The following is a 23,224-nucleotide window of genomic DNA, read 5'->3' as shown; positions in this document are numbered from 1 at the left end:
TATTTGATCAAATTACTTTGAAACAAATGTCAAAATAACAACATTAAATATGGAATTTTTTTTTACAGTGTAGGCAGAATTGGGTGCTCTGACTGGGGTCTCAGAAGATTTCTGCAGATGCATTTGTATTAAAACATAATAAAACACTGATTAAAATACAAGAGAACGCAATGATTCAAAATAGCTGGGAACAAAGTGATTTACAGAGTGATGAAAACTTGGAAAAATACATGAAATGTAATATAATTAAATCACATATGATTAAAAAAGTACCTCTGGGGTCTGTAGGTAGGGTTAATATAAATAAATGAACAAAACAATAATAGCAATTTATGAGTGTTCATAAATTATTTAAACATTTTTTATGTCAGTTTCACATTACAGTGGACCAGTTATGCATATAACCCTCAGGCTAGAAAGGTATACTGGGAATGACTTTCCCACCATTACTTCTGTGTCTCAAAAGACCGAATATCACGTGAGTTAATTTAAATTTTATTTTGTAATTTAACTCACAAATTTAAACTTAAATATTAACTCATCCATGACATGCAATGTGAAATATTTGCACTGTTTGTACGATGCTGTATGAAAGGAATCTCGTATCTCAGACTATTCAAATATTTCTCATCATGTTTGAGTGAATATAAATACTGTGTATCTAGGTCTGGGCAATAAAACAATAAAGATCATTATTGTGTAACAGCTTTTACTTGACAGAAATATAAGATGGGTTAAATGTAAAGTCGAAAGAACTTGTCCATCCATGTTTTGACCGATGAAAAGTAAGGTCATTGATAATGACAGTAGCACCAAACCAGTCATGTGGTGGAAACAGAGTTATAACCATGTCAGATTATGTTGACATAGAGCGTAGGAGGAGCAGCCTGCAGCAGCACATGTGCTAATGTTTGCTCTATTGAAGCCGTACACACAAGTACGTTAGGAATGAATGACTGACAAAATTGTCAAGGTCTGCAGGAAGAGCAGACTGAGTCCGATGTGGAGGACCCAAATGCAGATGTCTGGAGACAGAATAATCTTAACAAAAGGCGAGTGGTTCTTTGGCTGATAATCCACAAACAAAAGACTAAGCATTAAATACAAAAATGAAGTGAAAACTTTAAATTACATTAACTAAACTTGGAAAAATACAACGAGATACAAGGAAGTGGGAAACACTGGGAACGTGCTGACAAAGGACAAAGGGAGACTGACACAACAGGAGGGTGATTGAGACAGCTGGGAAACACAGCTGGACCAAATTAGACATAATGAGACAGGGGAAGCAAAAGTGAACATAAAGCATGTGGGATGAGGGACTATCAAAATAAAACAGGAAGCACAAACATATTGAGACTAAGACACACAAGATTGACACGGAAAAAAGGTAAACAAACATGGGGACATGGCAGACTTAACATGGAGCATACTAACATAAAAAAATACAGAGATGTGACTAAGGACAGTAGGGCAACACTAAGGGAACTATTAAACCTATCTAAACTAAACTAGGTATTCATAATACATTGGAAAAACAATATGGGAATGAGAATAACTAATGAGCAAATATATAAATAGAATCTAGGAACATAAAAAAAATTCTCAAAGCCTAAAACAATGAAGATGTAACAAAATTCCAAACTAAACACAAAAACACCAGGTCCAAGACCCAGAACCACGACAACAAAAAATGTTCATGAAAACCTGCTGTCAAACAAGAAATACCAAGTGACACAGCCCAAGGCTCAAAAGATGAGGACATTGTTTGAAAAGAAGGATCAGAGCCTCTTTAAAGGCCTTCAAAGAAGCAAAGTAGCACACACTGCAAATGGTGTTGCAAACATGTTACCACAAAGACGGGTAGCAGCGTGGCTCATTTTTACCATCTTAAGCAGTGCCATATGCACAGTGCAACACTTTACAGTCCAAGGCAGTTTGTCCAGCACCATCCCTTGTGACAAAAAGTGAAGAGACACTGATAACACAAATGCAACGGTACTTTGTTGTAAAAGACACGATGCCAGTAAGCACAATCGAACATGTCGAATTTTAGCAGCTGATTAAAGTAATTGACCCCAGTTGCAAAACTCCATGACCATAAAAGGTCATTGCCGAAAAGGCTGGCTGTTCACAGAGTGCCTATCAAAGCATGGTAATGGAAAGTTGACCGGAAGAGAAAAGCGTGGTAAGAAACAAATGTGTAATCAATAGGGATAGCTGCACCCTCAAGAGGACTGTCGAGAAAAGTGGATTCAAGAACTTTAGTCAGAGCATCAAGAGTTACCACGAGCACACGTCTTCAGGAAAAAAAAGCTACAGCTTTCACATTCTTAATTTCAAGCCAGTCTTGAACCAGAGAAAATAGTAGAAGCATCGTGGCATATGGAGAAAAAGAACTGGAGTGCTGCTTAGTGGTCCAAAGTCCTTTTTTAAAAATGAAAATAAGCTTTGCTTCTCATTGGGAAATCAATGTCCTAGGGTTGGATGGAAGAGTCAAGAAACTCAGAATCCGAATTTTTTTAAGCAAAGTGTGATGTTTCAGATGTCTCCGATCTGGTGTCCCATGTCATGTGCTGGTCTTGGTGGTGGTTGGTCCAAAGTCAATGCAGCCATTTGCTTTCAACCTTAATGAAGATGCTGATTTTATTTTCTAGCATGACTTAGCACCCTACCACATTGCCAAATCTACTACAGAATGGTTTTCTGACCATGTTATCACTGTGCATGATTTGCTAGCCAAGTCATCTGTCTTGGACCTCACACAGAATCCATGGGTACTGTCAGGAGGAAGATGTGAAAGACTCCACTCAAATTAGCTTAAAGGCCACTTTCGAAGCAACATGGACTTTGAGCACACCTGTCAAAAGCTGACCCACTACATGCCAAACTAAACTGATACAGAAATTCATGAAAACCTAACCAAGTGCTGAGTGTGTAAATGATCATGCTTTTCATTTCAGTATTAAAAATCCTTTTTTATCCCTCAGTCATAAGGTTGATTGAGGTATTGTTGTCATCCTGCTGGGTAGGCAGGCAAGCAATATGGAAACCCAAGTTTGTGAATGAGATAACTGAAGAAGAACGTCACCTAGGAGTTTTTAATTGATACCATAGGTCTATCTACTAAACATCTCGGGCCAGTTTGAATCTCAGTAACCTTGACCTCAAGGTTAGAGGTCAGAGGTCAAGTTTTCTGAAAATCTTCTGCATGCAATAACAAGAACAAGGCAATGTGGGAATTTGAAATTCATACCATAGGTATACCTATGGTATGGTATGAAGGATGATAGGATACCATTGACTGCCAGCAGTATTTTTAATAATAATTTTTAATAATTTCGCATACTCGAGTTCAGATTTTCATGTGCTGTGAACCATGAGCATCCAAATTAAAAGTGATTATATTATAATATACTGAGATCTACTTGTGTAATCATAATCTGAAAGACAAAGAAGTGCATTTCAGTTTCTGTAATATGTGATGTAACCTTAACTGAAAACTTAACTTGGTGTCCATTTGTCCTTATTTTGGGACCTTATGTACAAATCCAAAAAATCAGTTAATCTAAAAGAAATGTTTAGGAAAAAACTAAAATAGTGACTGTAGTAACAAATCCTCTCTCACTTCTCTGTTTTGTACAAGGAAAGCACCAATCTGCAAAACACAAGCTCCCTCCTGCAGATGTTGGTTGTTGACATCGTTTTTGTGAAATATGTTTTTTTTTTTTTTTGTAAAGGGATAATCTCAGACGTTTTTCGCTCTCACCATGCTTCTCTCCTCACTCTCTTCTGTTGTCTGTCACTTCATTTATTCATGACTCGACACGATCTTCTGCGCACAGCGCACACATAAGCTACACAACTAAAGGTCTTTGACATCGGTTCTTGAAATGCCAGGCACCCACACCTGTCCTCAAGCCAGCTAGGCCACAAAACAAACATTAATGCATAGAGCCTCAGACTCATAGAAACGCCCACGGCCTCGTAAAAACACACACTCGCAGACAAACACCCACCTCGGCACGCACTGACACGCACTTATGCAAGTGCACACGCGGTCGCCCACGCAAAGTGATGCAATTGAAAATGGCAAAGCGACATTGAGATAGGGGTAGACTCAGCAGAGCTTTCTGTTCTTCAGTTGTGAGATACTGTGCAACAACTCATTTTTTAAAGATGTTTTTATCATGCAGATTATACAACAAAAGACAAAAGAACATTTTCCAGGTTTGTGAGGAAACACAAGTGATTTGAAATTGATGACACCAATATGATCCCACTAAAGCTTTATTTTGATGAAATAACATCTTATAAAATTGATCTTTACAGTCAGGAGAGAAGAAATGTGTGAGCAGAACAAGATTATTTTGTTACTGAAGTCAGACCTTTTTGGTTACTGAAAGTAATTAATTCATTAGGGGATCCTAACAATGTGGAAAAGGTGAGCACATCAGGCTAAAAGCTGCCCTGAATTTGTAATGGCAGGATGGTTTCATCTTATAAGGTACGCAACAGAAGCAAATTGGTTTAAAATGTGTTAAAAATGAACTTTCATCTCCTTCTGATTGCTGCTTATTAGACCTCTCGGGGACGGAGGAAAAGTGCAGCAGCGGTTCAGCGCTCAGATTGCAAATGTGCAGCAGCTTCTCCCAAAATGACTTAAAAAGACATTTTGCAACCTTTTCATGTATAAAATAACAGCGTGGGTAGAGTACACACAATCTTTTTGCTGCCCCTGAAGACTCCATATATGTTTACTTTCCCCTTCCAGGCATAATTTTTACCTGACTTGATCGATTTTGGTTTCTTTTAAATGCACATTTGAAAGCTCCTCCCTATGAATTAATAACGTGGCCCGGGAAACTGCATTTTAAATGCGAAATATTTTCCGATAGATTTGAAAAAAACAAGCAAAAACAAAAAAACCCGCATCAGTTCGAGTGTTTCAAATGTATTTATTTATTTATTTATTTTTTTACCAGTTTCGTGAATAAGGAGACTTAGAGGTATGGGGTGTGTTGCTGGGTTGGAGCTGTTAAATACATGCCAAATAATCTATATGCAGGTCATGTTTATAGTGCAATCAAAAAATCCTATACATTTATTATGATATAGGAGAGAATTTCAAATCACACGGATTGTCAGGCAAGGTCTGTCTTGTTACAAGGAGCACATTTATTTCTGTGATTTCTTAGCAGATTTATGGCTCTTGAGTTCTGGAGGACAAACATGATGATGACGTTGCATGATGTAGCATGCAGCAAAAAAAAATACAGTCATTAGCTTTGTAGATGGACAAGCAGAGGCATTTTAAGACAAATCACACTGCTCACCTCTGTGGTACGCAGTCATTGTGTCACACACAACAATAGCAGTATGGCAGAGAGGGATCCTCAGTTTATGATTTAATATAGACTATATATCTGAAAGGCCAGAAATTGCCTTTTATTTGAGTTATTAGTGTCACCTATAGGAGCGCCTTGCTACTGATGGGGTCTGTGACCTTACAACAAGCTCACAGTCAATTAATCACAAAGGGTAGAAGTGATTAACTTAAAAAATACTCACTTGCAAAAATCCCAGAAGCACTACATCCCATTACATAGGCTAATGCCTCTGTCACACAGGCCTAGAAATGGTCAGTGACCTCTGCAAATCCACACGTCACTAAGGAAACAATATGTAATATCCAACCGGTTGGTGATCCTTGGCTGAACTGTGTCTCAAAGAGGATGCTGCACCAAAAACCTCCTCATCTGCATTGTGCTTCTCACACTTTCACTGCGTCACAGTTTTTGGTACAGCACCAGAAACCTCTTTGCATTATCTCTTTGCAGTCATTTTCACATTTCAACATATTTGACACAGCAACCAATTAGGGAATACACATTCGGCGAAACTAGTGGTTAACGTACACTACAGTGAAATATGGATGGCAACCTCACTGTGACTAGGCAAATCTGGTGGTTGCATTGAATTTCTCTGCAATAGTTGCAGTGATCAGCTGGTTGCCCAGTTCTTTCAGTCAGATTGACAGGGCTTCAATAGTTATTTCCATATGATTTCTAGACTAATTGCAAACACACTGCAAACAATCTCAGTCAGCTGAGTCAGTGAGCGCATCTCATCTGTGATGCGTCTCTGTGGAATAGGGGACTTGTTTCAGCTGGTTGGTTGCCATCTGACTGTATTTTGGTTATAGTTCTATGTAAAAACAGATCCATAAACAGTGTCATTGTAGAGGAATTTTTGAATATTTGTTAAAACCTATGACGTTCTGGCTAGACTCTGGAACCTAAGTAATAAATGTGAATTTCTGTGGATGTAGATGGAAACAGACTGCATGTAACTGCCAATTCGAACACATTTAGTTTCAGTTTACACTCAGTTTCCTCCCTTCACCCTCAACCAGCTTTGGCAGATCTACGCACCTCTCTGAGCCTGTGTATGTTGGAGGTTTCTTCCTGTTAAAAGGGAGTTTTTCCTTCCCACTGTTGCCAAGCGATTGCTCATAGGGGTTTTCTGATTTTTGGGGTTCTCTGTATTATTGTAGGGTCTTTATGTTGCAATATAAATCGTCTTAAGGTGACTATTGTTGTTATTTGGTGCTATTAATAAAATTGAAGTGAATTGAAAATTGAATTAAACTAATTCCATCTAATTGCTGTCTTATCATGAACACCAAATTCACTTTAAGGGGGCCAACTATTATGAATGGCTGGCTTCTGTCTTCTAAATCATAATTTCAAAGGCAACAAGATGGCAGTTTCAATCTGTTGGTTAATTCTGGTTGTGTCACAGTCTCCTACCAGAGTATTCCCTAGTGTGGTTTAGCATAAGGAAACAAAACCACTCAAAGATGGCCTGCATACTAAATAAAATCATCCTTCAAAAAAACAGACAGGTGCAATCAAACATTGAAGGTTAAGTGACAAATTCAAATTCATAGAGGAAAATAAGGGAAACGTCTTTCTGAAATGAAATGAAGACAGAAAAGAAAGTTACTCTTGTAGAAATATAAATGATAAGAGTATAAAATGCTTTGGGTGATATAAACAGGAGGAATGCTAGATTCAGTCTGTCAAGCTATGAGCTATAGAGATGTCCATTTTAGTTTACCCTATATTTACTTCACTTTTGAAAGTTTGCCAAATTAGCTTCTAGCAGTTCTAGTTTGCAGTGAATCCAGATCCAGAAAACTATAACTGGATTATTTTCAAAACTGATGATTCTCAGGCGCATCCTGGAGTCAAACGCATCATCCTTTTTTGTGTGTTTTTTTGATTACTTACATTTATTTGCAGCTAGCTCTGAGGTCAGCATCCTTAGAAAGATCTATTTAAACTGAGTTTAAAAATGTCTATCTTTTGAGATATGACGGAGTTAGACTTTAAGAATAGTAAGTTTGGAAGGTTGGACTACAAATAAAGGCTGCACATTTTTATCTTTATCTGTACTACACCTTAGTACCAAGTGTTTACAATGTAGCTATTAATGTATAGACAGTTGTAACTGGATTTTCAAACATGAAAGAAAACTTAAAAACATTGGAATTCCTCAGAAGGACGAGGGATGTCTTCATGCAAAGATTTATGAATGTAATGCAAACATATTTGGGCCATGTGGCTTTGCCTCATTTATCTTTTTTTGTTTGCTTTTTGGACCTTTGGGGTTTTAATAAACTCAAGGTACCCTACACTGTAGTATCATCATAGACTCTAGTTGGGGTAAAAACTGTTGTTTGAGGACTGGGGCCTGGTGGTTAGCAAACAGTCTGCATAGCCTTAGGTCCTGCATATATATATAGCACTCAGCCTCAATACTGATGACCCAAATCACACACACCACAGATAAATCATACACTAGAGGCTGTGGCCGAATTTTAATCTGGGTCTTTAGAACAATGAAGGAAGTGTGCATCTTTCCATTCACTTCATTACGTTGTATGTGCAACCCATATGTCATCAATGTGCACTAACATTTATAGTACTGTACGCTCCTTGGATTCGTCTCTCTCTGTGTGTGTGTGTATGTGTATGTATGTGTGTGTATGTGTGTGTGTGTGCCGTCATTAGCACCCCATTAGCCGCAGCATGTACCTTATCGTTAACACCTTCTCCATACCTGAATAGTCCATTATGCTTCAGTGTGACAAGAGGTCCATTTATAAACATTGTGTTGGCACAAAAAGGGGCTTTAGAAGCTCGTCTCTCACAGGAAAAAAAATAGTTTTTTATAAAAACAAACTTGATAGCAGAGTGTGCACACTTTAGTGGAAACTATGACCGAGCATACAGACATGTGGGAGACATTGGGAATTGACAATGCCAGTGGCAAAGTAGCTTAATGAATCCAAAGTGGCCTAATAGCTCCTCTCGCACAATTTATTTCTTTCAGACCGAAACCAGATTAAAAAAAGAAAGAACATCCATGTCTAAATTGTGCTTTTTTTGTTTGTTTATTTCTAAAACCTGAGCTGAAATGAGAAATAGTCAGTATAAGGTGTGTAAATTGGTGCACTCAGAACAAGATGGCCTATTTACCTGGTTCACTAACGCACTTTCTGTCTTTTGTCCACTGCTGCTGTGTCCTCTTTCTTTAGAGAAAGTGCATTACTGTTCAATCCCCTGAAACCTACCTGCAGTGGTTTGGATTGCATACTCGCAGCAGAGACATATTCATATTCAAATAACAAACTCTTTGTTTTTTTACTGTTCTTAAACTTTTCTTTTATTATTGGGTATGTTTCGGTTAATGGCTGTAGTTAAGTATGAGGTTTGAGCATAGATTGCATCCAAATGACAGAGCTTCTGCAAAGTGAAACCAATGCAGGAGTGCCTTCATTCTGCATTGTTCTTTAACAGAGGGTGACTCCTCTGGTTGCAACTCATTTATTCTGTAAATTAGGGTTTCATGTAGAGTGAAATAGATGAGAAAGTAGGGCATGTTTTACTATGAAACTGCAACATCCCTCAGTTTTGGTCAGATATGCCACTTGATCGTCATGTCTAGTTTCAAACACCAAGATGGCAACTAATTTGTTATGTCCATCTAAAAAGCCAAGAGTATGTGCAGGCCAGTGGACAGTGGAGGAGTCTTCAGCTCTGCTTCAACAATCCACCCCCACATGTTCTGCCATGTCACCTATCCAGCGTTCAGTCCAGACATCTATTTATGGTTTTCCAAACCAGTGTTTGTAAGTCCTCTAAGGAAGCTAACCACAAATTAACTCTTTATGGCTCCAGTTTTCAACTTCTTAAAACCTCTGCACCACCAAAATTGATCTTTATAAATATAAATTAAACAAGTCTAGACTCCCAAAGCTCCTCTATATCATCATCGTTATAACAGCTTAACAGTGCATAACCCTTTCCTTCTGACAGTAGTAGTGAATTACATACAAGATAACAAGATAGTAGTTGCATAAACAATTTGGCTTTTTAAATATAGATTTGATGATTTTTATTTTTTTTAATGCTATAAAGTGATGGAGCATTGATATTTGTCGTGCTGCAGAAAGTCAGTAATTGCCAATTGGTAATGGGTTAATTGAGCCAAAAAAACAGACATTCTGTTTTGAGCTTCATAAATATGATACTTTGCCACTTTTCTCTGCTGCTTGTCCTGGCAAAACGATTTGGTTTTAGATCTGGTGGATTTAATTACCAGCAAGCCTTCAAGCTGTACCACTATCTAACAAGCCAGGACACATACAAGCCTACTGGCTGCCAACAAGAAGAAAGGACTGGTGCTGATTTTGATTTGTTCAGTAACGAAGAGATGGAGACTGAGGCAGGGAAATGAGGACTGGCTTATTAAGATTTGAAAACCACTCCGAGACAGATGGCAACATGTGGTCAGTGTATCTTACCATTTCTGATATTCAACAAACAAAACAATCAATTCACCTTTGAAGAATAATCAATAAAGTGGAAAAGTTGTGAGTACAGTTGTGAGCCTGTACCAAAGATGAAGCCACCACATCACAACAAAACTCTTCTTTTTGTTCTTCTTTTTCCTTATTTGCTCCAAACAAACACAACAAAAAGGAAAAACAACATACTCTCCTTACAAATTTGTAAGGTAATAACTACTTTCATTGTCGTAAAGTTAACAGGTATGTACAGAGTGGGGGCACGGGGTGGCACCAGCCCCAGGGTACTTTTTCTCCCACTACATTTTAGATGTAAACATTGTACTTTGTATTCCAATTTACTTTGAAGCTTTTTTAAAAAAAAAAAAAAACATTTTTAATTAGATCTTGTGTATATAAATAAATACAAGATTAACATGAGGTTGACTGCATAAAAATTAGCACATTTTTGTGGGTCTCCTGCAATACTTGTGTTCCACTCTACTATATTGATTCCATTATAGTCCACTGTTAGGTGATGTCCTAATTTATCAAGATATTCAAGTTTTAAGGCAAGGCATTATAATTATATGTAGTTTTCATGAAATGAAAATGATAAACATATAAATTAGTAAAAGTACATAAAATAGGTCATTTTAGCCCATTGGTAGGTGGTTGCTATGAGATAAAGATAAAGAACCTTCAGGGACATAAAATCTACCTGTGTGCCAGTTTTGGTTGTTCAGCTTCTGATTGTATGGCAAATGTATTGATACCAAGTAATCAATTGTGTTTAAAAAAATATAATGTATGCGATTCTACGATTCTTAAAAAGGGTCATTTGATTACTTTTAATTTTACATATTAAACATAACACTACATATATTTTGATCTTAAAAACTGTTGTTAGTTTCCCACTTTGCAAAATATTTTTTCCAATGTAAAACAATTTCCTGTCTCTTGTCTTGCCAGTTTCATGTAACAGCATGTGCATTAGAGCAAAGGGTTGCACATGAGCCTGAATAGTGCCCAGTGTTTTTTTGTTTTGTTTGTTTGTTTGTTTTGCTTTTACACCTTTTTTTTATCCATTGCATTTATTCATAGTAATAAATCATAATAATACTGCAGTCGGCCAAAATCCAAAATAATTATTGTTTCCCCCCCCCCCCCCCCCCCCCATTATAGATGACATTGTTAATTAATTAGTCAATTTAAAGACAAAAAGGCCAAATTATGAGGACTTTCGAGTCAATAAACTAGTTGACAACATCATTGTAGGCTCTTGTAATTATAGATTTTATTATTTACTGATGGTTAACAGACCAAACAACTTCCAGTTACATTTAAAAAAAAAAAAAATAATTGAGTGATTAGTCAATAATGAAAATAACTGCGATTAGCGGCAGCTCGAGCCTCACAGATTTTTGGTTGTGCTTTATGTTCACCGAGTGCACAGATTCATTTACCATTGTGTTTTAAAGCAACTCCCTCTCTCTCACTAATTAAAGGGATTCTTACATGCGTGTCTGTGTTTGAGTCTAGTTTGTGGCGTGTCTCCCTCCCCTCCCCGTAACAATGCTCCTGTCCATCTCCTCTGCACATCATCTAATGCTGCAGGAACATTATAAGACATACTGCTGTGTTATCTTTCCCCCCAGGTCTCCCTTTGCTGCAGTGGCAGACTACTCAGTAACCCGAAATAATGTCATTCAGCTCTGCCTGGAGCTCACCACCATTGTACAGCAGGTGTGTGGAATTGTTTGTGTGTGTGTTTTGAAGGCTTATAGCTCTTATTCCCCGCCACTTGAAGTGTGCGGCAGAGGGTAGCTGCTGTGCCATATCCCCAAAGAGCGGTGTGTCTGTGTGGGTGTGATGCAGCAGCCTCAGCCTCTGCATCCTTGAGCGAGAGTCAATTCTTTGCTATTTATGTCCTTTACAGTCTGTCTTATGTATGACTGGTGTGTGTATATAAATAAAAGATAAGTGTGTCTGTTTGTGTGGGCGTGTTTTTATCTGTCAAGGGTAGGGGTACAGTAATGTGAGCCCTAGACTGTATACGTAGGTAGTGTAGCAGCATGTGCAGCATGAGATGGTGAGTGTTTGCAAGACAGGATGTACTGCTTGCGCTACATTAAATTTCTCTCGTCCCGTAGGACTGTACGGTGTTTGAGACGGAGAACAAAATCCTTCATGTGGTGAGTCCTGCTTCCTCAGCCAGCTGTCACTTATTTGCTTTGTGTTGATGGGCAGCATCCTGTTTTTCTTTTTTTTTCTTTCCACATCCCCCTCATAACTGCTGATAAAACACACACACAAACACAGAAGCTTAAACTCCCTGCCAGAGACAATCAGCAACATCACTTTTTTTCTTTTATGGAGCTATAGCCTGGACTCTCAGCTTAGCCAAGTGTAAAGACTTGAAACAGTAGGAAACTGCTAGTGAATCTCTGTAAAATGTTGAAACAGTAACCTCCTGTGTGACTGTCGGCCACAGGATACCTACATAACAAAGTTCCTTTTTCCATATTTAAGGCACTACTCTTAAAGTAGTGATTAAGGAGCTTTTAAAGTTAAAGCTCCTTTAGTCTTATGACAATGGTCATGTTTAACCTAAAAAACACTCCATTGCCGTAGAAAGCTTTATCTAGGTTTTGATTGCTAAAATTTCATTTAAACCTACTGTTTAAAAGAAAGTGCCCATTTGTAAACCTCTTTTTATACATCTACTGCTCAATAAAACCAAGAGCACACTTGAACAGCTTACATTTTTGGTGCGAGTTTGAATCTAGCCCTCAACTGGCTAATGTGGCTTCCAGAGACTGTTATATAGTTTTTTTCATTGCATGTCATTTTCATTGCATGTCATTTTTTCCCATCAGGTTCACGTGTGTTGACTCCAGGAAACGCTCCTACACAAATACATTTTAAATGACTACTGCTATACTCTAAGAATTTAGGTAATGAAGCATAACTTGTGAACTAATCCAGGCAGACAACCGGCAAAACATAATTAAAAACACCTAAATATTTGCATTTTGGTTTGTATGTCCCTCCTCTCATTTCAAAAACTGTCTTTCCAATCTACTTCCTACTTTTTGGGTATATTTTACGGACATGAATTGGTGCACTGCTAAATCTGAGGATGGTTAGATTAGTGGTTCCCATTACTTTAGCTGAACACAGTTATATTACCAGAATTTCTCCTGCAGCGGCGGATGTAGAGGGAGGGGCACACATACACATATTTTGGTGAAGATATTTATTGACATTAATTCATATTCAGTCATTTTATCCAAAGTTTGACCATCACAGCTAAGTGCATAACTTTTGTACCGACTCTCATTTAAAATTCTAAATTTGAGAGTAAAACCAAGCCTCAAACAGGTCCTGTATTTTTGCACAATGCTATGTTAAATAATCTTAACTAATAGTTCTTACAAGAATCTTAATATATTGTTTTCCCCAACATGTAAAATATGTAAAATGAAAAACTGAAGACTTGAAGTGACTAAAATAGTAACAAAAAAAATGTAATGGAAGAAAAAAATATCTCCTGTTTAATTTAAAGCAATTTAATGTTTTGTTATTTAAAGTTGATTCGTATGTTTCAGAAGTACAGCTTGTTGTATTTTTATGGGAAGAACAAGGCTTAGTTGAGCTTTAGTTCAGTCAAGCTGCCAGCTGCCTCCTGGCTTCAGCTTCATCCTTAATACTGCATTTACACGACACTGGCAGAATGAAAATAACACTGTTCTGACTCAAGTCCAACTGTAAATATACTGTGAGCTTTGGAGTCACATAATTAGAGAAATTTAAATGATCTACTCTTTCTGAATCTAATACTCTGAATGAGCTCAATTGATTGTTCTGATGTTGATACTGAATTTAACTACAGTATTAGAGATTTGCAGTCAGTTCTCATCATGATATGACTGAAATTCAGAAATTCCTTATCTTTTGAATTTAGATGTTAAGAATCTTCTTTTCAAACTCTAAACACATACACATATTAGGTACATTTATAACTGCTTATTCATGTAGTTATTATACAGCTATTATACACACACCACACCTACATGGATTGGGGCCAAATCATGGTTCAGTATCCTGCCCATGTAGTGGAGAAGTTCAGGATCAATCCACTGACCTTTTGATTGGCAAACAACCCATTCTACCACCTCAGCCAAAGCCAGCTGTATGCTCACTGAGTACAAATGAGAGTATGGGCAACAGATGTTGCCTGACCTGATGAGTCTTGATTATGCTGCAGCATTCGAATGTTAGGGTCATAATTTGGCATGAACATAATCAAAGTATGGATTAATTCTGTCTTGTATCAGTGGTTCAGACCGGTGATGGTAGTGTATCTTTGTGAGGACATTCAAGTCTCTGCAGATGTTTCCAGCACCTTGAAGAATCAGTGCCTGTGGGAATCATGTAATTCACCTACTGTTAAAGTTTTACTGCTTCATTACCAAATTACTTTCTTCTTTCTTTGCAGTTGCTGTTGGGTATACTTGTCCCACCTTGGGCTTTGGTTCTAAAATTTTGTTTGCCTTGCTCAGATGTTTAAAAATTACATTAATTACATTTGAAAATGTTAGCAGCATTTAGTATCTGCAAAGCAGCCCAATTACTGTAGATCAGCATGTCCCAAGATTGGATGGCAGCTAAAGTTTAATTGACCCTTTTCACAGCACACTTCTGATTTGTCAAACTCTGCTTCACTAATTGCTGGAACAGAGCCATTGTTAATGCTATTAGTTTCACCCGGGCTTTCCCTGTTATGACAAATTGACATTTCGGCTGTGAGGAAGACCGATGAGTCTGATTCATTTAGACATAGTCAAGAGTACTCTGCTGCCAGCATGGCTGCCCTCAGTTAGATTAATGCAGCAAAATGAAACACAAAGTATAAGATGGACACTCGTTTTTTTACAGATCAGATTCTTGGGGAGTGAAAATCCATAATATGATGCCTACCAAGAGTTCACCGTCTGTGGTTTCTTTTATAAATGTTCGTGAAAATGTTTGGCAGTCTCTGCCAGATATTATCCAAAACATCCGCTCAGCGCTTTTTCTTCCAGCTACTTTCTTTTTTTAGGGAAATCATGTCTGAAACTATTGACAACATTTTGAATGGAGTCTCATTGTGTCTGCCAGGAAAAAAATGTTGCTCTTAAAGTTTGTTAAGATGCAATTTTTCAGTGTCGTGGGCAGCAAAATAATCCCCATTATATTTGGTTGGAGACAATTATTTCACAGATATCTAGAAAGTAAAGCCAAAGCTATCTTTGTGATTAATGTGAACCAACCTTGTAGTGGCTCTTTGCCCAAAATCAAACCTTAATCAGACTCAAAATCAGAAGGCCACTGGAGCACTGCAGGGACGTATTGCACGGGGGTAAAATAAATAAGCCTCTTTTTTTAGGCTTACTTATCTTCTGCAAGCAGGCAAGCGCATGAACAGAGAAATCATGGCTCTTGGTCTTTTTGTGCCTGCATTGCTCAAAGTTTTGTCCAATTTTCACAAAACAGAAAGAAAATAAGCTATATAATGTAAATAAGTAAATAGGAAAAGAAAATGCATATGCAACAAATCATTCTCACTTGGTTTAGAGCAAATCTGCAAAAATATCCACCTGTTTCTTTTCCTGGGTAAAGTTACAATAGAAAAAGCAACAGCAGGAGAAGCTGCTGAGGCACAAGGCTAAGAGGTTTCTTAGAAATATAGTCTAATTTTGACAGCTAGAAGACATGGCTTGTTCTTTGTTGTCTAAATAAAAGCCCTGTTTGTCCCTGTTCTATCCTCCTTTTCTGTAGTGTAAGACTCTGTCGGAGGTGTGCGAGCACATTGTGTGTGTGTCATCGGACCCGCTGGTTTCGCAGTCAGCCCACCTTGAGCTGGTTCACCTCACCAACATCAAGCCCTCTGAAGGCCTGGTAATCACTGTTTGTCTGGGTTTAACAGCCCAAGACCCACCCTTCTGTTTATTCATGCAATGTGTGAATCTTATTGTGTTAAGTCATACTGTGTCCGGCCTTTGTATGCTCAGACAAAGAAGAAATACAAGCATTGTTTTCTTTTCTTTTCTTTCTTTTTCTTTTTTTGTAGAAATAATATACACAGTAAAACAGAATTTTGTTTAATTTTTGAAAAAAAAAAGGCGCAATTACTATGAACTACTCAAAATATTAATTGATTTGATATAACACATATGCTTGCATGCATGACAGACCTTCTATCATACTTGAGAGTAAAGAGCCACAAATGAGTCATTTCTAGTTCAATAATTAAACAAGCTATTTTATGCTTTTGGATTCAGTTGAAACTAACACCTGCTTGGTATACAACACTGAGTTTTTCATTTTTGCTACAATATTTTTACATGTTTCTGTGATATAGTGAACAATCCTAAGCATTTCATCAGTTTCCAAACTATGTTTTCATTCACCATACTGAAAACATTCTTAAAGATCATCTTCTCCAGGGGCAATTTGGGAATGATCTGTCCATTTTCCATCAAAGTGGCTTAGAGATCATGAAATTGAATTTTTTTTTTTTTATCTTAATTCAATCAAAAATCTACAGTTTGCCTTTAAAAAGTGAGCGTACAAGCTGAAGTCCAGAAAGTCCAACTTGGAGGACTGATCAGGCTGGAATAGCTCATCATCAGTCAGGATTTGGTCCAGAAGCTAATATCCAGTATGCTGCAGAGAACAGCAGATACAGTTATGAAGAAGAGTCAACTCTGTAAATACTGGCTCTTTGTGTGTGTTTGGTTTATTTGCATATAAAAGTCTTTAACAAACTTTGAACTGAATGTATATGATATGCACTACATCATAGAAAAATATAGAACAAATAATCTCCATAAATACTGATGTGACAAAAAACATTTTTTGTAATTGCCAAAACTGTTGGCCATGACTGTGATGGTCACTGAAAAACTACAAACCTGCAGTTAGCTTAGCTAGCATGACAAAACTTGTTAGCTTATCTTATGCTAGTTGTAGATAATGTGGAGGTTAGGTCTCCATGTTACCATATTTTCTAGTCATATCAGTAATTTTTTGGCAGATCAATGAGTGTTAATGATTGATCAGTCAAAGTGCTGTTCCACCTTCCTGTTATTTTCAGGTTTAACAATTTAACCGTTCACTTTGGAGAAAATGATTTCTCTCAGCTGCGAGTGGTCACAGTGTGTTGGCTACTAAGTGGAGTGTAGGCTAGCAAAGGGGTAACTTTGGCTTTTGGCTTTGGTTTATTTTATTTAAATTTTTAACATTTTCCTCTAGAGTAGAACATAACAGAAATCACCAAACTATAAATCAGATTTAATTTAGATTATTGATAATATCTTAACCAGCCTAATGAGTTATTTACCTGGAATAGTTTTCACTTCACAAGTAGACCTCGTCAGAAGTTAACAGGTGAAACCTTTTGTTTCTTTATGAGATCATAATTTACTGCCTGAAGACGTACTGTTGGTATGCATTAAATTTGTGATATTCAACTTCAAAGTGGGTAAAAATCTTTACTCTAAGACATAAAGATCAGTCAGACCAGAAAGTTTTGAAATTTTGAAAGTTTAAAGTGCAAGTTTCAAGTCACAAAAATTGTTAAACAATATGATCCAACTGGCACCACTCCAGGAAAAAAAGGGGAAGTTCTTCAGAGTTACCAGCCTCAGAAATCACTAGTTAATGGCACCTTATTACTGCCCACATCAATACTTCCTCGGGTTCAAACATCTCAGTCTTAGAACGAAACCATAACTGAGGGGGACCATAAGTGTAGTTACTAGTATAGATCTTCGTATCATATTCCCAGCAAGAAAGCAGAGACACATACTGTGGGTGTGCATTATGTGTTCCTGCTCGGTCTGGAAACACAAAGAATGGACATAATATGAGTGGAAATCTGGAGTATAGTCTCATATTTTTGAGGCACATAAAGGGAGAATATCTGCATATGGTTTTCCACTGTGATGCATGGAGTTGTAGCAGTGAAGGCGTGTGGGGAGCTTTGCTGGCAACGCTGTTGGAGATTAATTCAGAATTCAAGGACACGCTCTTATCCACCACGGCTACTACGGCATCCTGCTGCGACACACCTTCCCATCTGGTTTGGGCTCAGATGCTTGATTTTTTTTTTTTTAGCAGGACAAAACTAGAATAAACTTTCTGTTTCTGTGAGAGCTGTTTTTAATTTTACAACTCATAAATCAGTGTGTATTTCCAAATATTTACTAGTATCATAGAGCACTTACATTTTTTCTCCATTCCTTTGTCAATTAGGGAATGTACATAAAGTCAACCTACGATGGACTCCATGTTATCACAGGAACTACAGAAGGGGTGAGAGGTTTATTAATATCCCACTTTTCACAAATTGACCTAGTGAACTGCAGACTTCCCCTAAAACACCAGTTATTGTTCAGATTATCTGCAAATCTGAAATTTGAATTTATAACATCAGAATATCAGTGACTCTGGAAGACTTTCCCTTGTTGCTTTATTGCAGCTTATTTAAGTAGGGTTTGCTGAGAAACCTCAGCAGTGCCCATGGATCGATAGATCAATTCATAGTCGTCTGTTTGCCTTCTCTTTCTCTGGCTCCTGTGCCTCTGTAGTCTCCGGCTGACCGCTGTAAGAAGATCCATGCAGGAGATGAAGTCATTCAAGTCAATCATCAGACCGTGGTGAGTTTTTGTTGGTGTGTTTGTGGGTGTGTGTTCTCTTACTGAGTACCCAGTTTTTTGTGTTTACGCAGTAAACCATTAAATCTTATTTGATTCTTTGTATATACAAAAACTCATTCAAACAATAATAGAATTGGATTTTTTTGTGATGTCATGCTAACTTTTGGTTCTTGTGATATTATTACATTTGGGTGCTGTTTTGATTTTACTGAAATTCTAGTCTCCCCACTGTTTCTCTGTTTTCACCCCCCTCTCTTGTCTGTGTGCTGTGGCTTTTTTAGGCTTTTCATTGACACTCTTGCGAATGACGTCGTATGACAAAATTGACATTACATCTGCTGCTAATATGACCCTAAAAAAGATTTAGCGCAAGTAGTTCTCTACATAATATAATTTTAAGATGGTTCCAAAAAATAAAAAAAAACTAAACACTAAAAATTTCAAGAAAAGAGACCGCTTTCATGATTTGAAATAAATTTTAAGAAAAGTAAGAAAAGCGGGATCGCCTTCAAACTTCCCAACAATATACTAGGCCATAGCTTGAGTGAGTACATAGCTTGGCTCAACATAGGTCAGGTTATAGGTCAAAGGTCAGACAGCACGTTGCTCATGAAAGCCTGTTGGAATAATTGCACTTTCTGAATGCTCTTATTAGATTTTAATAAGTTTTCTTTTTGGTTTTTGGACTTTGCTAAGTCCTCACTTCTTACACTGGACCCTGACAATAAATAAGCCTTTGAAGCTGCTGAGATAGTATTTATGTAATACAATTGGATGAAATAACACAAAAGAGATAATGTGATGCTCATGTGTCATGAGAAATAAACAGCTGATGGTCAGATGATCAGCTCTGGATGAGATATATAGAATTCTTGCATTTCTCACCTCAGTGTTTTTTGTTCTTACAAAAATCTGCTGTTTTGGTAAGGACCAAGAAAGAAAGCTCAAATAGATATACCCTATTGCTTGGCAACAAACCTCAGACAGATTAAGTTAGCTGCTAGCTGCTGAATATGAACTAAGCATCTCAGGAGTTTGAAAGACGGACAGGTTGTTGAGTGTTAAAACGAGGGTTTCAATTATTTGATTATTAGAAGAAAAAAATAATCGCCATGTTGCTTCATCCCTGCTTGCTACTGATAGGATTTTCAGTGTCATCAGAAAAGAGTCACATGAAGATTAATTTTCTGTCTAATGATTGATAAAATGACCAGTATAAGCAGGAATTTATTTTATTAGCTACTTAAACCAAGTTCCTGCTTGGTGTTTGGTGATTTAGTGGCACTCCTTACATTTGTACTGTGGACCGTGTACAGGTGCAAATGCAAGCAGCTTGCTTTCCAATTAGTGTAATCAGATCCTCTAACCTTTCCTGTTGCCGTGTTTACTTTTGTTTACCCTTGTGTGTTTCTGTTCACAAAAGTGCGCTGATGTGGGTTTGTAAATATAGTGGGTAAATACAAATAAAAATAACCAAAAAACAAAACGATTTGTGATCACATGTATTTGTTTTCAAATTGAGGGCAGGTTACATCACATGAAAGCTCTATAGATAGACTTTCCACCTCCACACCCACTTGCCTTGCACAGAACGCTCAACAAGAGAGATCCAATCACGACGTGGACAGAATTCAAACTTCAGGCTGCACATAAAGGCTACTTACTGTATAAATAAGGGTGTGATTGTTTTGATCTGTATATAGAGGATTTCTAGTTTTTCTGCAGATCACTTTACTCTCTAATTTTCCGTCCTCTCTCGTTCACAGGTGGGCTGGCAGTTACGTAACCTGGTCGGCTCGCTGCGGGCCGATAAAGGCATCGTGTCCCTGACCCTGAAGAAGCGTCCACAGAGCACGCTCAGCTCTGCCCCTGCGCTGCTGAAGAACATGCGCTGGAAACCCCTGGCTTTGCAGGTGGGACTAGCTCTACCTTTTATAGACTTTATTAAAGCACTGCACTGGCCCACATAATTCCCCACAGCATTCCCTCTCCTGAACGACTGGAGCTAAAGCGTGTAATTAGGTCAGGGAGCAGTGGCTCAGCATGGTTTTGTTTGCCAGCTGAAACACACTGGACTGAAAGGGAAACGAAAACTGATGATGCCCTCAAGCCACGTTCCCAAATCTCTTATGATTTTAGATTATGGCACTATAATTATCACTGATTATCTAGACAAAGGGGGAAAACACAAAGGAGAAGAACACAACTTTGTTCTTATTTTTGTAGTTTGGCTATAGTTGCAATTGGATATTATAACACAGTACGCTCTAAGCCCTGGGGACACAATGATCATTTTTTATGGAGGTAAAAAAAGATAATAACTACACTGAGCTGCCACTGTGCTCGCTTTGCACTTATAGGAAGGGATATTGATTTTGTTTTATTTTGTCCTATATGGTAAGTAGTCCCTCCTTGCAATATCTCTTTCAGTCTTAATGGAAGCTTATGGAGTTTTCACAATAGTTGAAGAAATATGCAGGTCGATTCCTGTCCCCGATTACCCCCCAATGAAGTTCTGCACAGGCCAATTCCAGTACCAAATCCAACAAACGTCAGTGACGTGCAGGTTCACATGAGCTAGTTCAAAGTTTAGTTCACGCAGAATAAAATGAAGTAGCTCATAGTTCACAATTGATCAAAAAGCTCACATTTCCAAACCTGAACTAGATCTGCATCCATCTATCCTATTTCACTAAACATGCCTCCAATAACTGCCAATGATGATATTTTCCTAAAGAATAAGAGATAATTTATTTTTAAATGCAAAGACTAACAGATCAAGTTTGTGTTTTATTCATAGACTGTACAGAAAAGATGGATGCTGCTTCCAAACTCAAGCACCAAGGCTGCATTCTTTCGATGTCGATGGAAAAACAAATTAGCAGACTTGATTTTTACGCTTTTCTCTGTATCATAGTAGGATCTTTACTTTATTACATGAAGCACCTTGATGTGACCGCTGTTGTGATTTGGCACTTTACAAATAAATTAATTAAAATGATTCATAATCTCGACAAACACCTTCCTGATAAGTTTATAGTGTTAATCTCCAGTTTTTAGTTATATTAAATACCAGAATGTTCATTTTTTAAATTATGAGTCCCGTTAGTGTCAAGAAGATGGATAAAGCAAGTCTTGCTTTAGAGCAGGCGCACCACTGGGTAGTGTCACAGTTGGTATGCTGTTTGCGGTCAATGTTTTAACAATTTTAGAGAGTCAGACAGATTTAAAAAAAAATGAAACATAGACAATACACTGACTTAAATCAGAGTTCAGTACCTTTACTAGTATTTTCACTCGTGATGACAAAACATCTCAATCCACCTGTAGCTTAGTGACATTTCACCATGTTCAACCTCTCTTATCCTCTGATCGTGGCGGACTTTCTGCTCATTTGGCCAAACAATATTAGTTACACAAATAGTACTTTTAATAAGTAAATGCTTTTAAATTGTAAAATTCCCAGGGTAATCATTGCTTGAGGCCAGGAATCAAAAGGATAATGTAGGGATGATTCTTTACATAGCAATGCTAGCCATGAAAATACATACGAAATGGTGTTTGGCAGTGGCTTGTTGTAATAAACAAGCCCTTTTCTGGCAAAGAAAGAAAGAAAAGGACTGATGGCTCTATGCATTTCCCTAAAGCCTGCCTATGTTGTTCAGCATTAATGGGGCCTTCACAGCAAGGCAGTGTGCGCTAATGAGCTATGAATTCACCAGTGTTAATGAGCTCATGCAGTGATTTTCACTTCAGAGTCTGTTTGTAATCCAGTTCCTCTTGAGGGCCTGGAGATCAGGCCCATTCAATTCTGTTTTTCAGCCACATCTCTTCCATTTAGAGATTTGTCCAAATTTTCTCATTTTATTTAAAGCTGTACTAGTTTTCAGCTATAACTTAAGCTTAAAATGGATCATTTAAAGACAATTACAATCACTTCATTATTGTATTATGTCATGGGTGTGCTGTGTTTCTTGGGTTCTTGAAGTTGTCAAGCCATTCAACATTAGAGTTATATTTAGGATATATTTAGGACATATTTTTATGTCAGAAGTTGAACTTGAAGCAAAAGGTTTTTAGATTCCAGAAAAAAAAGACAAATCAAACCCTACTTCCACTTTTTGCAGCCGACCAGAAGCCCAGGCAGCAGTTCAGCCACGCCTTCAGGCACACCCACCAAGAACTCCGCCCTCCAGGACCTTTACATCCCCCCTCCACCTGCTGAGCCATATACACCCAGGTAGTTAACCTGGGTCTTTTAAACAGCTGAAAATAAAAGCGGGATAAAACAGTGGAACAGGTGACAGCAAAGATGAGCTCTGACACTGACGTCCATTTGTTAAAAATCTGCCTCTGCTGTTGCTATAGAGATGAGACAGGAGCCTTGTCTGGTGATGAAGCATCTCGTAACCATGGTGGCGTCAGCGCTGCTAAGCGCTCTGAGTCACCGAACTCCTTCCTGGATCAAGAGTCTCGCCGGCGAGAAGAGGAGGAGCCCGTGTACTGCACCACACCCACATACGGTTCGCTCTTATCATGATTGAGTGTTTGTGTGAGAGGGAGAAACAAAGCGCGAGGGAACCGAGTTCAATCTCATGCTGCAGAATTGAGCCACTTTAGAAAAAATAAAAATCATTATTTGAGTATGAATCCACCTGCAGGC

The 23,224-nt window shown here is 37.9% G+C and overlaps 1 protein-coding gene across 1 annotated transcript in view; it reads left to right on the top strand.

The window, feature by feature from the left end:
• cnksr2a (connector enhancer of kinase suppressor of Ras 2a) overlaps positions 1–23,224 on the top strand; it is an 85,234-nt gene that overhangs the window by 30,586 nt on the left and 31,424 nt on the right. Inside the window, exons 4-11 of the mRNA XM_085362048.1 lie at positions 11,515–11,602; positions 12,010–12,051; positions 15,680–15,799; positions 18,158–18,217; positions 18,493–18,561; positions 20,328–20,474; positions 22,689–22,801; positions 22,930–23,084. Of these exons, the coding sequence (XP_085218174.1) occupies positions 11,515–11,602; positions 12,010–12,051; positions 15,680–15,799; positions 18,158–18,217; positions 18,493–18,561; positions 20,328–20,474; positions 22,689–22,801; positions 22,930–23,084 (794 nt within the window). The remainder of the gene's footprint in view (positions 1–11,514; positions 11,603–12,009; positions 12,052–15,679; positions 15,800–18,157; positions 18,218–18,492; positions 18,562–20,327; positions 20,475–22,688; positions 22,802–22,929; positions 23,085–23,224) is intronic.

Source organism: Diplotaxodon limnothrissa, linkage group LG9 (genome assembly GCF_057381915.1).
Source record: "Diplotaxodon limnothrissa isolate DT_005_m linkage group LG9, D_limnothrissa_male_GT1.1, whole genome shotgun sequence".
NCBI lineage: Eukaryota > Metazoa > Chordata > Actinopteri > Cichliformes > Cichlidae > Diplotaxodon > Diplotaxodon limnothrissa.
The sequence above is the reverse complement of the archived record's forward strand: the minus strand, read 5'-3'. Positions and strand labels throughout refer to the sequence as shown.